This window comes from Mesoplodon densirostris, chromosome 4, assembly GCF_025265405.1.
Source record: "Mesoplodon densirostris isolate mMesDen1 chromosome 4, mMesDen1 primary haplotype, whole genome shotgun sequence".
In the NCBI taxonomy this organism is placed as follows: Eukaryota; Metazoa; Chordata; class Mammalia; order Artiodactyla; family Ziphiidae; genus Mesoplodon; species Mesoplodon densirostris.
In genome coordinates, this window is record NC_082664.1 from 120035990 (window position 1) to 120050591 (window position 14602).

The 14602-nt window shown below is 50.4% G+C and overlaps 1 protein-coding gene across 1 annotated transcript; it reads left to right on the top strand.

Annotated features, from left to right (window-relative positions):
* The first annotated feature begins 335 nt into the window (after window positions 1-335).
* Window positions 336-13821, top strand: LOC132487473 (cholesterol side-chain cleavage enzyme, mitochondrial). The gene is made up of 9 exons (XM_060095159.1): window positions 336-604; window positions 4127-4282; window positions 5957-6156; window positions 7167-7370; window positions 8313-8470; window positions 12091-12257; window positions 12531-12609; window positions 13120-13317; window positions 13690-13821. The coding sequence occupies exons 1-9, from the start codon at window positions 336-338 to the stop codon at window positions 13819-13821; spliced, it is 1563 nt and encodes a 520-aa protein (XP_059951142.1).
* The last annotated feature ends 781 nt before the right edge of the window (window positions 13822-14602 follow it).

Genomic DNA, 14602 nt, shown 5'->3' on the forward strand with positions numbered 1-14602 from the left:
TCTCTAGGGGCCAGTATAATCCAAATGCTTCCTGTTTTTCTTCATCCTGAAGTCTCCCTCAGGGTGCACGGAGGGGTTCCCCTCAGGTGGGTGACTGCAGTGGTTAATGGCTTGATCTTTGTAGAACTGGAGTGGTGGACAACATTCTTTCTTTACAGTACCCGAGTCTGGGAGGGGCTATGTGGGCTGGAGCCAGAGGGAGGAGGAGGGAGGCTGACCGCTTTGTCAGCTTCTCGCTTAACCTTGAGCTGGTGGTTATAAGCTGGGGCCCAGGGGCCCAGGGCCAGAGTCACCTCATCAGGCCCTGCTGCAGTAGGAGCAGTTGTAGGGGCAGCATGCTGGCCAGGGGGCTTCCCCTCCACTCAGTCCTGGTCAGAGGCTGCCAGCCCCTCCTGAGCACCCCGCGGGAGGGCCTGGGGCATCCCAGGGTGGGCACTGGAGAGGGAGCCAGCATCTCCACTAAAAACCCTCGCCCCTTCAACGAGATCCCCACCCCTGGTGACAATGGCTGGCTTAACCTATACCATTTCTGGAGGGAGAAGGGCTCACAGAAAATTCACTATCACCACGTCCAGAACTTCCAGAAGTATGGCCCCATTTACAGGTAAGCCTGGCAGAGGTTGGGGGCTGGTGGGATAGCGCAGCCCTGCTGTGCTCCCCTCTCCTCACATGGTCTGCCCTCCCATTCCAGGCTCTTGTTCACCTCTGACTTTATGTCTTCCTGCCTGGGGGTGGCAGGAGAAGGGATAAGGCTTCCCAGACAGTGGGTTCACTTCCCAGCCCTGAGGCCTCAACAGTCCCCAGGTCCTATACCCTTTGAAACTTTAGGGAGGTGGGAATACTAAGAGAACAAGCCCTGACAAATGCCTCCCTACATCCATTATCCGCAGGACACCTTGCAAGGTAATTTTATCATCCCTATTATCAGAAGAGAATGAAGTTCAGAGAGGTTAGGATTCTTGCCCTGGTCACTCAGCTAGAACCCTGTCCTGCTGGGGCGCTGGCCTCGCCCCTTGGCCCCGTGCAGCCCTGGAGCAGCTGATTTTGTCCCTTCCACTAGGCCTGGCTGGAGCCCCTCTTCCCCAAGCATCTGCCTAGCTTCTTGCCAGGAGGAAGGGCCTTTGGTCTTTTGACCACTGTGTACCCCACCTTCTTGCCCTGGGATGGGGGTGGGGCCTGGGGGCTGCCCTTGGTGGGTGGCCTCACTTGTTCTGGTCTAGCAGTTTCTAAGGTGGGTAGGCTTCAAGACACACCTGGGTTCTTTTCTGAGAGCATAGGTGAGGGGGATGGGAGGTGGGGAAGGTGATGGTTGAGGGCAAAGAGGGGACACCAGGAGGGACAATACTTTACTTTTACTTTAAGTGAAAGGGTCGAGATGAGGAAAGGGCATGTAGGACATGTTAGCTGGTTGGATAGGTGGGCTGGGGGAGGAGGCTAGTTTGTGTAGGGGACCAGCTGCTCACTCGTCAGGGTCACTTCCTCCCTCTCCCACAATGCCTTTTGAAGTCTTAAGTGCCTTCTTTACAGCTGGCTGGAGGCAGGGCGCCGCCCCGCTCCCCCGCCCCCCGCCAGGCTGAATGTCAGGCTTGGGAGAAGTTTGCTCCTGAGTCTCTCTTCCTTGTCTGTCTGTGTGTCTCTTTCTCTCTCTTCCAGGCCTCTATCCCCAACCTCACTTCATGGAGCTCTCTCATTATCCCCTTCTTCCTCCCCGCCTCATCCTTCCTGCCCCTAGTCCCTGTAGGAACTTTCTATTTTAGCCCCTTTCTATTTTCTGAGTCACTTTCATCTGAGCCTTGGCACATGTCCTTAAAGTTGGTGCTATTATCCCCAATTTACAGATGGGGAAACTGAGGCCCGGAGAGGAGAAGGGTCTTACCAAGGTCACACGGCTCGTCAGGGCAAAGCCAAGGCTGGAACCCTGATTGTCTAACTTCCAGTTCAGTGTGTCACTATTCTAACTATAGCCTTGAAATAACAAACTTCTAAACGAACATGAGGAATTTAAAACACAAGTTTTGTGGATTTTTCCTTAATACAAGGCTGTTCCTGTTCTTTATCAAACAATTTAGAAAAATTGAAATCAGATACAATCTCAGTTTTGATAATATTTATGTTCCATTCAGAATGTGAATATATTTATATGCTGTTTGGTGTTGTCCTATAGCAATGTATGGAGGACTTCTTTTCTCTTTTCTCTTTTCTCACTTTAAGATAATTTGAAAAGGCAGCATAGTAGCCCATAGCATGGATAAGGGATATTTTTTTAGCCAGTTCTTTAAAGTGGACATTTAGTCCACTCTAGGCTTTTTTTTTTTTTTTTGCTGTTAGATATCCTTTTCCATTTTTTTGCTATGAACATTCTCATCCATCAGGCATCATTGTCTGATGTCAGATAGCTGCCTTGGGCTAGATTCCCAGAGGTGGAATTGATAATAACAATAGCAGTTCAAGGACTTTGCTTAGCTTTTTTTTATAATGGAGTCAGTGGTTTGAGGCCGTGTGGCAGCTGGGAAAACACTGAGAGGATTTTCTAGGAGGCCGTGGATTGACATATGTACACTAATATGTATAAAATAGATAACTAATAAGAACCTGCTGTATAAAAAAGAAAATTAAAATTCAAAAAAAAAAATGGGGGTCATGGCTCGCCAAGGAGACTTGGGGAAGGTAGGCCCAGTCTCTATGGGTCAGTGGTTAAAGCAGTGCTCTTTTCATCTCCCCAACCTTCCCTTCCCCCTTCCCCCTCCCTCTCCTTTCTCCAGGAAGAGGGAGGAAGAGAGGGGAGGGAGGGGGGAGAGAGAGAGAATGAGAATTTGGCTTATAGCTGTATGTTACATGATATTTTACCTTAAAGTGTATCTTTTTTTTTCTTTAGAAATAAGTATCTTTTATTTTGCTATTTTACTCTAAGAACATAATTTATAAATATATTTAATTCCTTTTTTTCTTAACATTTTTATTGGAGTATAATTGCTTTACAATGGTGTGTTAGTTTCTGCTTTATAACAAAGTGAATCAGTTATACATATACATATGTCCCCATATCTCTTCCCTCTTGCGTCTCCTTCCCTCCCATCCTCCCTATCCCACCCCTCTAGCTGGTCACAAAGCACCGAGCTGATCTCCCTGTGCAATGTGGCTGCTTCCCACTAGCTATCTATTTTACATTTGGTAGTGTATATATGTCCATATATACTACCACTCTCTAACTTTGTCACAGCTTACCCTTCCCCCTCCCCATGTCCTCAAGTGCAGTCTCTAGTAGGTCTGCATCTTTATTCCCGTCTTGCCCCTAGGTTCTTCATGACCGTTTTTTTTTTTTTTTTAAAGGGTATGTTGAATTAACTTTCTTATGCAAAAGGCAGATGCAAGTGAGAAGTAGAATTTTCTGTTGTTTCACAACAGCTGTGCTTTAATACTGTCTGCAAAGTGCTTTGAGGTATATTTATGCCCGGGGTCTGATGTTTTACTGTAGTTTGATTTTAATAGCAACAAGGTACTTTGTTGGACATCTGATTCCAGGGGGCAGGGCAGCCACTCCCAGGACTTCAATCCTAGAGCCTAGAAGGGATTGCCTGGCCCGGTGCCTGGCTTGCCTGGCAAGCTACATGGAGTCACTTCAGTACAGGGTCACTCCAAGCTGCCACAAAAGTGCCATGTTTCTGAGCTCTGCCTGGGTGAGAGGGTGGAGGGTGCTGAGAGTGTGGACACAAAGGAAGAATGAACACGGAGGAGGTGATGGTCCATGGAAGGCCCTGGGTAAGTCTTGGGGATGTGCTGAGGTAGGCAGGAGCCACTGTGATGGTAAGATAAGCACAAAGCTGTCACTTGTAGAATGCCTAATGGGAATCACACCCCTAGACTTCATATCATCTTATCCTTCAGCAATCCTGTAAGACAGGTACTGCATTTATCTCCACTGAGGAAACTGAGACTCAGAGAGGGTAAGAGACTTAGGTCACATAGCGAGGAGGTTGTGGAATGGGATCCATTCCCAGGCTTGTCTGCTCTGTGCTGTCAGCCACAAGATAGTTACAGACGAGCCGAGACCTGTGTCCTGATTACCCAGGGTGTGCGTGGCTCTTCTCAAACCTTACATCATAGCACCCCTTCTCTGCCCCTCCAGAGAGAAGCTCGGCAATTTGGAGTCAGTTTATATCATCGATCCTGAAGATGTGGCCCTTCTCTTTAAGTTCGAGGGACCCAACCCAGAACGATACAACATCCCACCCTGGGTTGCCTATCACCAGTATTACCAGAAACCCATCGGGGTCCTGTTGAAGTGAGTCTTGGGCCATCTCCCAGGGGCTGGAGGGAGATGATGGGCAGCTGTGGCGAGGGCAGAGGCTGGGGGTGAGGGGCTGGGGCCATGTGTGCCCTGCCTTTTCTTTCTAGCTGGGGCCTCTAGACAAATCCCTGTCATCTTCCTGCCTCCATAAAACAGATGATGGGGATGGTGAACTGCCCTGCCAACCTTCAGCGACATGGTCAGGCAGAAGATCTTACTGAGTAATTAAAGAACTTGAAAAGTCCTCATTTACTGGTTCATTCATTAAGTCCCATTTCACTGAGTGCCTACTATGTACCAGTCCTTGTGCTGGGTTCTGGGTCACAAGTAGGGCAGGGCCCTGCCACTGTGAGTACCTTATAGCCTAAAGGAACAGTGAGAAACATGAACAAATCAGTGTATTTAAATGTAATAGGTACCGTTTTCCACCAAATTGCTCATCAAAAATTTAAAATGTGACCATAGCAAGTGTTGGTGAGGATATAGAGCAACTAGAATGCTCATAGCTTGCTAGTGAGGCTGAAAACTGATGGCACCACTTTGGAAAATGGTTGGACATTACTTCCTGCAGTTGAATATTCACATGCTTACAATGCAGCCGTTCTGCTCTCAAGGATATACTCCAAAGAATATCCTGCCCCCCGAGGCGGACATGTACTAGAATGTTTGCAACACGCTTGTTCATAATAGCAAAAACCTGGAAACCACTTAAATGCCCAACAGGAGCATGAATGAATGACAGTGGCATATCCCAGTCAAAAAGAACAGACTCAGTGACTCACAACAATACAGATGATACCTAGAAATATAAAACTGAGTGAACAAACCAAATCATGACAGCTTTTATAAGAAGTTGAAAACAAGTATACATTTTTAAAAAGTATGTTTTAGAAATACATGTCGGTCAAATAAAACTATATACAAAAGCAAACAAGGGATTCAGGTTGGTGGTCCTCTTAGCTGGGGAGGCAGGATGTGGGAGGACCAGGTGGGCATCTGTAAGTTATTGTCAAGTTCCTAGTTTTTCTGCTGGGTGGTGAGTTTATAATAACATTCTTGTAAACAAACAAAGCCCCAAAACGACAAAGAGGGCTTTGCATGGATTTATTTTCAAGAATGGGCCATAAGCTGAGAATAAGAATGGGCATTAACCCTATTCTGGGCACCTGAGATTCCCCACCAATGTGAGTAATGGGACGTGTTGGGGGTGCAGAGGTTGGTCAATTGTGTCTGTGCAGGGGTCAGAAAAGGTGATGTAGAGGGGCCCTTGAATGGTAGGAGGTGAGATTGGCCAGGAGCAAGGGGAAGTGGTGAGGAGGGCAGGCCTGTAGCAGAGGCAAAGACTAGAGGGTTTGAAAGCTGCTTAAAGGCTTTAAGAATATGATTTCCTGGCTTGAAGCAGCAGCAGCAGAGAGAGCAGAGCAGGGCTGGGGGTTTGTTCTCCTTCAGTCTCTTTTTTTCCTGTCACACACCTCCCCACTTCTCTCCCCGCTGCCCCGCCCAGGCCAGGCAGAAGCTGGGAGGAGGTGAGGGCAGAGGAGGACGTGGATGTGAGTGCTGGACTCTGAGCCGTGGCTCAGCCTCCTGGGAGAGCCAAGTCAGCCCCCTCTGTGTTTGCCAGGCCTGGGGGTTGTGACCATGAGGGCCCGAGGGCCCATGTTTTCTCAGGAAGGCAGGAGCTTGGAAGAAAGACCGGTTGGTCCTGAACACGGAGGTGATGGCTCCAGAGGCCATAAAGAACTTCATTCCCCTGCTGAACCCAGTGTCTCAGGACTTCGTCGGCGTCCTGCACAGACGCATCAAGCAGCGGGGCTCTGGAAAGTTCTCAGGGGACATCAGGGAAGACCTGTTTCGCTTCGCCTTTGAGTGTAAGGGGCTTGAACCTACCTGGCCACAGTCTTGGGGGTGGGAGAACCCAGCGTCCCACCTAGAGACCCAACACGGACCCTGAAGAAGTGTCGGGATTGGCTTGAGATGAGCCCATGAACACATTCTCTGCCCTCAGCCACCCAGGGGGAGCTGCACGCTCTCATCTGATTCATGCTATGGGGGCAAGAGTCTCTAAAGTGTAGGTCCCTGTTGCCACTTCCCTCCAAAAGCCAGGCTTGGCTTGGCCCTTCATTCTGCAAATCTCCCTCTCCTGGGACAGAGACCTTCCCTTTGAGGTCTGGGAGGGAAGGGGAGGGTTGGGTGGTTAATCCGAGCAGGGTACTGGAGGATGTGTAAGAGTTATCCAGATGGAATAAGGAGGTTGGACAGCATAGGCAGAGGAAACATACACATGCAAAGGCCCTGTGGCTTGATGGGGGCTCATGTGGTCACTTCAGGAGATTTGGAGTACCCAGAGTTTGGCATGAAATCAGCATTCAGATTCCTGAGCCAGGAGGTAGGAAAACCTTGGAGTTGTTGTGTCTTCTTATGTCCAGCCAGAGTGGGCCCTGGATGGCCGATTACCAGGGACTGATGTCCCCCAGGCACCCATCTGACATGTTTCAGGAAGTATTTAGCCACTTTGGTCAATTATAGACGAGAAACCTCTCTTTCCAGGAGGAAAGCCAAGAGGCTGCTGTGGGTGCTGGGGGAAGAGGGGCCGAGCAGTTTCATCCCAGCCTGGGCTGGAGGCTCTGCTTCCCACTCAAGTGATCCCTTTTTAGGGTCTGCCACGTGACCCTCTGAAGGACCTGACTGGCCGCCAGAAAGGCAGTTTTCCTTAGCCCTGCAATTTTAGCCCTTTGGGACTCAGGCCTCAGTTTCTTTACTGAAGGAAGCTGAGGTTGGGTGCAGGGGCTCTTATGTGTTGGGAGGGATGGTTTCCTTGGAGCAGAGGCTCTCAGATGGTCGGGTTGGAAGAGATTCCTCAACCTTGCTTCCCCGGCAGCCATCACCAATGTCATGTTTGGGGAGCGCCTGGGGATGCTGGATGAAGTAGTGGACCCTGAGGCCCAGAAGTTCATTGATGCCGTCTACCAGATGTTCCACACCAGTGTCCCCATGCTCAACCTCCCTCCAGACCTGTTCCGTCTGTTCAGGACCAAGACCTGGAGAGACCATGTAGCCGCGTGGGACATAATTTTCAATAAAGGTGAGGGTTGTACCCTGGGCAGCCATATGTGGGGGCCAGGAGAGCCCTGTCTACCTCAGGAGATGGGAAATCCAGGCCTCGGTTGGCAGGGATGAGGTTTGGGGGAGTGGGGAGAAAGAGACAGAGGGAGAGAGAAAGTCAGCTGGAAGCTCCAGATCTCAGCCTGCCTCTTTGTCCCAAGTTATGTCAATGAGCACTGGCTTGCCATGTAGAAAGCCCACCCTCTGGTGGGCAGGGATGGGCATCAGGAAAGCCCAGGAACCCCTGAATATGGTGGGCTGAAGGCTGGCTAATGGGGATGATTAGATTTTTCTGGAGAAACAGGATTTAAGAGGTCCATCGTATTCTTCCAAGGAGCCCATGATTCCCAACATGGGTTAAGCACCAGTATTTCAGACACGGCTGTGCTTGGTGACAGAGTAGGACTTTGGTGAGAGAGATTGGTAAAGGGTGGAGAAGGCTGATTGGGATGTGGTGAAGGTGCCAGGCCTGGAGTCAAATCCTACCCCTGCCCCTGACACCTTTGTGACCTTGGGCAAGTCATTATCTTAGATGGACTTCTGTTTCCTTATCTGTAAAATGGGGATGATAGCACTTACCCCAAAGAGCTGTGGTCAATAAATCAAAAAAACAGATATGGAGGATTCAGCAGAGAGTGCTGCTCAGAAAGACGGCAGCCTAGAAAGGGCAGGGCTCTAGAATCCCCAAGCCCCTGTACCACCTCCCACCAGAGATCATGCTCCTTCCCTCCCCTCTGCAGAGAGCCTCACTCTATTTTTTTTTTTTTTTTTTTTTTTTGGCCGCATGGTACGGCATGCAGGATCTTAGTTCCTCAACCAGGGATCTAACCTGTGTCCCCTGCAGTGGAAGCACAGATTCTTAACCAATGGACCACAAGGGAAGTCCTGGCCTCACTCTATTTTCTTTCTTCCTGCCCCACAGCTGAAAAATACACCGAGAACTTCTACTGGGACCTGAGACGGAAAAGAGAGTTCACCAATTACCCAGGTATCCTCTACCGGCTCCTGGGAAATGACAAGCTGCTCTCTGAGGATGTCAAGGCCAACATTACGGAGATGCTTGCAGGGGGCGTGGACACGGTGAGGACACAGTGAGGTGGCTGTAGGGACACATCCTGTCCCTTCCTGTGCCCCTATGCCCCCTCCCCCCAGCCTGCCTCGTTGTCTGAAACCCTGTCCACGTGGGGTGCATCTCCCTCTCTTGACTCTACTTCCTAGATACTAATCTCCTAGGAGGGTGAGGTCAAGCTGGTCATGCATGGAGCATGCCTTGAGGCTCATCCACGATTTTTTCTTTGCCTCTGAGGAGGGAGTGACTAGGCACAGGTGGGTGACACAGCTCACTCCGCGTCAGGGAGGAAGGCAGGACCTCAGAAAAGCTGCCCCTGATGTCTGAAGGCATCATCTGTGGTGTCTCCCAGAGGTCGAACAATACCCCAGAAACTTCTGTTCTGTAATTTTTTTTTATGGTCCTGGATGGCCAAGTCCTTGTTAAAAATAATTAATTAATTAATTTCTGGCTGTGTCAGGTCTTCATTGCCGTGCGCAGGCTCTCTCTAGTTGCGGCAAGCGGGGGCTACTCTTTGTAGTGGTGCACGGGCTTCTCATTGCAGTGGCTTCTCTTGTTGTGGAGCACGGGCTCTAGCGCACACGGGCTTCAGTAGTTGTGGCTCACAGGCTCTAGAGCGCAGGCTCAGTAGTTGTGGCTCGTGGGCTTAGTTGCTCCGCAGCATGATGGGATCTTCCCAGACCAGGGCTCGAACCCGTGTCCCCTGCATTGGCAGGCGGATTGTTAACCACTGCGCCATCAGGGAAGCCCCAGAAACTTCTGTTCTTGAAAGTCAAAACTTCTCTGTCTTATGTGCCATCCCTTTTTCCAATACCTTAAACTTTCTCAAGCTAATGTGATAGTGAGGGTTAATTCTTTAGTGTTTCGTGGTTATTAGTTATGATTTGGGCACTGAGACTATAAAGGTGCATATAGTAGACTTCAAATCTCCCAGATGGCTCAGAGAGGAAGAGTATATTAGCTTGCTAGGACTGCCATGACAAAGTACCACAGACTGGGTGGTTTAAACCACAGAAATATATTGTCTTGCAGTTCTGGATCAAGATGTCAGCAGGGTTGTTTTCTTCTGAGGCCCCTCTGCTTGGCTTACTGATGGCCGTCTTCTTCCTACATCTTCACATGGTCTTCCTTCTCTTCTTATACAGACACCAGTCCTATTCAGTTAGGGACCACCCACATGACCTCATTTTACCTTAATTACCTTTTTTTTAAAGGCCCTATCTCCAAATACAGTCACATTGTGAGGTGCTGGGGGTCAGGACTTCAACATATGAATTTGGGAGAGACACAATTCAGCCCATGACAAGGAGGTAGCATGGACACAGATGACCAACTCACCGTATTGTAGGGCTGGACGATGAGGCATGTACCAGGTACTGACAACGCGGAGAGGAAGGGAGAGACTAACATGGCCTTGTAGGACAGGGAGAGTGTTCCATAGAACAAAATCAATTTGTCTTTCCGCTTGTTGCCAGGAGGACAGAGGAGGAATAGCATTTCAGGCCTGAGGAGAAGCATGTGTCATGCTTAGGTGAATAACTTGATTTCCTAGGTATCTTTCTATCTATCTATCTATCTATCCATTTATTTATTTTTTAAAGGAGAACCTAACCATTCAGTTTTTATTTTTTAATGGTTCTCCTTGTTTTTTTTTTCTTTTTTAGACGTTGGGGGTAGGAGTTTATGAATTTATTTATTTTATTTTTGCTGTGTTGGGTCTTCGTTTCTGTGTGAGGGCTTTCTCTAGTTGTGGCAAGCGGGGGCCACTCTTCATCGCGGTGCGTGGGCCTCTCACTATCGCGGCCTCTCTTGTTGTGGAGCACAGGCTCCAGACACGCAGGCTCAGTAGTTGTGGCTCACGGGCCTAGTTGCTCCACGGCATGTGGGATCCTCCCAGACCAGGGCGTGAACCCATGTCCCCTGCATTAGCAGGCAGATTCTCAACCACTGCGCCACCAGGGAAGCCCCCCTAGGTATCATATTTACATTGTACTCTAATGGAGGCGTTTCTGTCCCTGGGCTGCAGATGGAGCCTTTGAGCATATTTTATTTTATTTTATTTTATTTATTTATTTTTTACATCTTTATTGGAGTATAATTTCTTTACAATGGTGTGTTAGTTTCTGCTTTATAACAAAGTGAATCAGTTATATATATACATATGTTCCCATATCTCTTCCCTCTTGCGTCTCCCTCCCTCCCACCCTCCCTATCCCACTGAGCATATTTTAAATGTAGTTCATTGTCAGTCATGTAGAAGAGATCTCCGAAAAAAGCTCACCTGCACCAAAGCAGCTATTATTCTTAGGTAACATTTATTAAGCGAGTACTATATGGCAGGCAGGGTCCTAAGTTTTTCACATGTGTTAATTCATTTAGGATTCACAAACAACCCTTTTTCAGATGAGGAAACTGGGGCACAGAGAGGTTAAGGAACTTCGTCAAGGTCACACAGCTAGTAACTTAGCTGACTACAAGTATACTTGTACAAGTACAAGATACTACAAGTATCTCCTGAGTACCCATTCTGTGTCAAGCCTTGGAAGTACTGAGACAAATACATGCATTTGATCTGAGCCTTGAGGAAGGAGTACACACTTGCTTCCTAGGTTGGGGAAGGGAATTGTAGGAAAAGGGAGCAGCGTGAGGAAGATTTCTGGGCTTCAGGAGCTGTGTGTAGCTCAGTGTGGCTAGAGCATGAGGAGCATGTTGGAGAGAGGTGGCGGTGGGCTGGGAGCAACAGGCAAGTGTTGGAGGAGGTCCATGGGTCCAGTCAGAGCCTCTGGACTTGATCTCGGGACTCCAGGGAGCCAGGCAAGGATTTCAAGCCAGGAAGTGACTGGATGGCGTTTTTTCACAATTGTTTCTGCTGGGAAGAAGAAGGAGCATGTCCAAACCTCTTGGACCAAAATATGGTCCTTGGTAAGATAATATGCCGACAATTCGTGTCCTAGCCCTAGGGCAGAGGGCTGTCCCAGCCTAGGGTCTCACCACTGAGGAATCTGAGCTGTGGGGCTTGATGAGGGGCGCTCATACCTTCAGTGAAAGTTAACAGTCACGACCTTGGGCTAATACTGAGATTAGCTGGTTAATCTCAGTATATACCACGTGCTAATTGCAATACTGATAGAAAACAGGTCTGGTTGTTCTGGTTTCAGCATTTTTGAGCCTCACTTTACGCTATGCTGCTATAGGCAGATGCTAAGTTTAGGGGGAAGTTCTACTGGGGAGAGGGCTGGTCATTTAACAGGCATTTCAAGATGAATGGCAATCATTCAGAAGTACAACTGTTACAGAAGTAGGATTTGGCCTCTTAGGGCCTCTGGAGTCCTTTGGAAGAAGGCATTAGCTTTGTGGATGACCTTCTAGTGGCTGGGGAGATGGGTGGGCTCTGGTGACATGAGGGGGAGGGCAGGGACAAGTTCTGCCCCAAACATTCCTGCCTGGGCCACAAGAAAGGCTTCTTGGACATTTGCCTTCTGAATTGTGTTTTGTATTTTGTGGATGGTGGTTTCTGGATACTGGGAGAAGGGTGGGGAGAGGTGTTTGGCAACGAAAATTTAGCCTGGGTCTAGGTGCCCCAGGAGTGACCTGTCCTCTTGGTTTTCTGTACCCTCACACTCCCTGCCAGACATCCATGACATTGCAATGGCACTTGTATGAGATGGCACGCAGCCTGAATGTGCAGGACATGCTACGGGAGGAGGTCCTGAATGCCCGGCGCCAGGCCCAGGGAGACATAAGCAAGATGCTGCAATTGGTCCCGCTCCTCAAAGCTAGTATCAAGGAGACACTGAGGCAAGCCCACCCCCACCTATGCCTGTCCCCCCCCCCCGCCACAAGTCCCTGGGCAGGGTCAGGGTGGTGCCTGCACACAGGGTTACAAGAATGGGCTGGTGGAGGAGACTGGTAGCAGGAAGTGGGAAGTCTGGGGAAGATAGCTGGGAATAGGGAGAAGGGTCCTGCCTCCAGGTCCTCCAGGGTGCTGCAGCTGGGGCTGAGATGCCATGCTAGGTGCAGGGCTTCGTCCAGGCCTTAGGGCATCAGCTTCTGAATGCTTTTCACTGGCAGACTCCACCCCATCTCCGTGACTCTACAGAGATACCTCGCAAGTGACTTGGTTCTTCGAGATTACATGATTCCTGCCAAGGTAGGTGCAGCAGGAGGGCTGCAGGCTCTGTCAGTCAGACAGACGAGGCCAGGGGCAGATTGCAGTTGTGTACAGATGGGAGCGATGGGGGCTTCTGTCCTGCCTTTCTTCCTGGAGCTGGCTGGTGGGGTCCTTGGTGGCAGTGGTCCAAGTCCGAACGAAGGACAGAGGTGGTGGACACAGTGGGTGATGGTCTTTGGAAAGTTGATGGAATGTAGGGTTAGGAGGGAGATCTCACTGGCTGCCTGGGTCTCTGGGGACCCTCTGGTGCTGAGGAAAGGGGCAGGACAATCCCTTGGGCCGTGCCTGGCCTAGTGTCTTCAGTCACGCCCATTTAATGGGCGAGGTTCAGGGAAGGGGGGGAGGCCTCGTTCAAGGTCACATAGTGGGCAGCATCCTGTGCTGCACAGTTGGGTAGCCAGGCTAGGGACTGGGAGTGGAGATGCTGCGTAATGCTCCTGGCTGTGAGGAGGTGAGGCCTACTCAGATCTCTGCTCACTGTGTACCCAGACATTGGTGCAAGTGGCCATCTATGCCATGGGCCGAGACCCTGCCTTCTTCTCGAATCCGGACAAGTTTGACCCAACCAGGTGGCTGGGTAAAGACAGGGACCTCATCCACTTCCGGAACCTGGGCTTTGGCTGGGGTGTACGGCAGTGTGTGGGCCGGCGGATTGCTGAGCTCGAGATGACCCTCTTCCTCATCCATGTGAGTCAAGCCTGGGGACATCTGTCTCCCATTACTTTGTCGCCCCTCCTCCACAATCCCCTGCTGTCTCCTCTCTGGGCAAATCCACTCACCACCCACTGGTGCTCCCTGGTCATATGTTCCCCACAGTGGTGATGGGACGGGAGTGGGGTGGGAAAGGTTTTGTAGAAACCAAAGTGAAAGCCTGAACCAAGGGGCAAAGCACTAGTGGAGTGTTCAGGCTCTGCGCAGGATTCAGTAGGAGCTGGCAGTCGACCCCTTGGAGCCTCTCAGATCACACTCAACAGGCACTGCTCACAGGTGAATAAGCCTGGCCTGGGGGAGACAGACCCTCCCTGCCTCTCTCCTAAGCCCACAACCCCTCTTTCTCAGATTCTGGAGAACTTCAAGGTTGAATTGCAGCATCTCAGTGATGTGGACACCATATTCAACCTCATCCTGATGCCCGACAAGCCCATCTTCCTTGTCTTCCAGCCCTTCAACCAGGACCCACCCCAGGCATGACTGGAGAGGGTGGGCACTGCCCTTTCCGCCAATCAGGCTAGCAGGGGTGTGGGAGGATGGCCGGAGCGGGTGGGGCCCATGGAAGTGTTCGCATCTCCAGTGCTTGGTCCCCAGCCCTGCTCCTTTCTGGCCAGCTCTGACCAGATGGAGTTGGCGCTCAGCTGAGGCACCCCTCTCTCACCCCACCTCTTCCCCCTCTTCTCCCATCCCATGAAGGCAATAAACGGCTGAACTCTGTAAAGTGTTTTCATTTCCATCTGACCCCTAAGGTATCCATCACTCCTGTAGAGATGCTCCCTGACCCAGATCAGCAAATAGATCTGAGCGTGAATGGGGAACCCAAGGCAGCTGCACTTGACACCGTTTCTGCTGGGACCCACCCACCTACAGCAGCTCAGGAGCCAGCAGGATCAGCCTCCCTGCTGGCCCGGTTGGGTGTGAGGCAGAGTTGTTGGAGGACTATTGCCGCTGCACCAGGAGCTACTGGAGCAGCAGGCAGAGGGACAAAGAACTTGGCAGAGTTCTGTTGAGAGTACAGGGCAGCCTGAGAGGTGTGGGCCAATCTTGGCTACCAGGGCAGGCCCACCTATCAGGAGGCTCGTATAGGGCTCTGCTTGGCTGAGCCCTGGGTGGGAATTCCCTGTGGGGTCATGAGGACTTCCTGCCAAGGTCCAGCCAGAGTCTTGGGCATGTCCAGGGACGATGTGGTGAAGAGACTGTGGGTGACGGGCTGGCGTGAGGTGACCGACCCTGGGGACAAGAGGACAGCATGCTTCCTCTA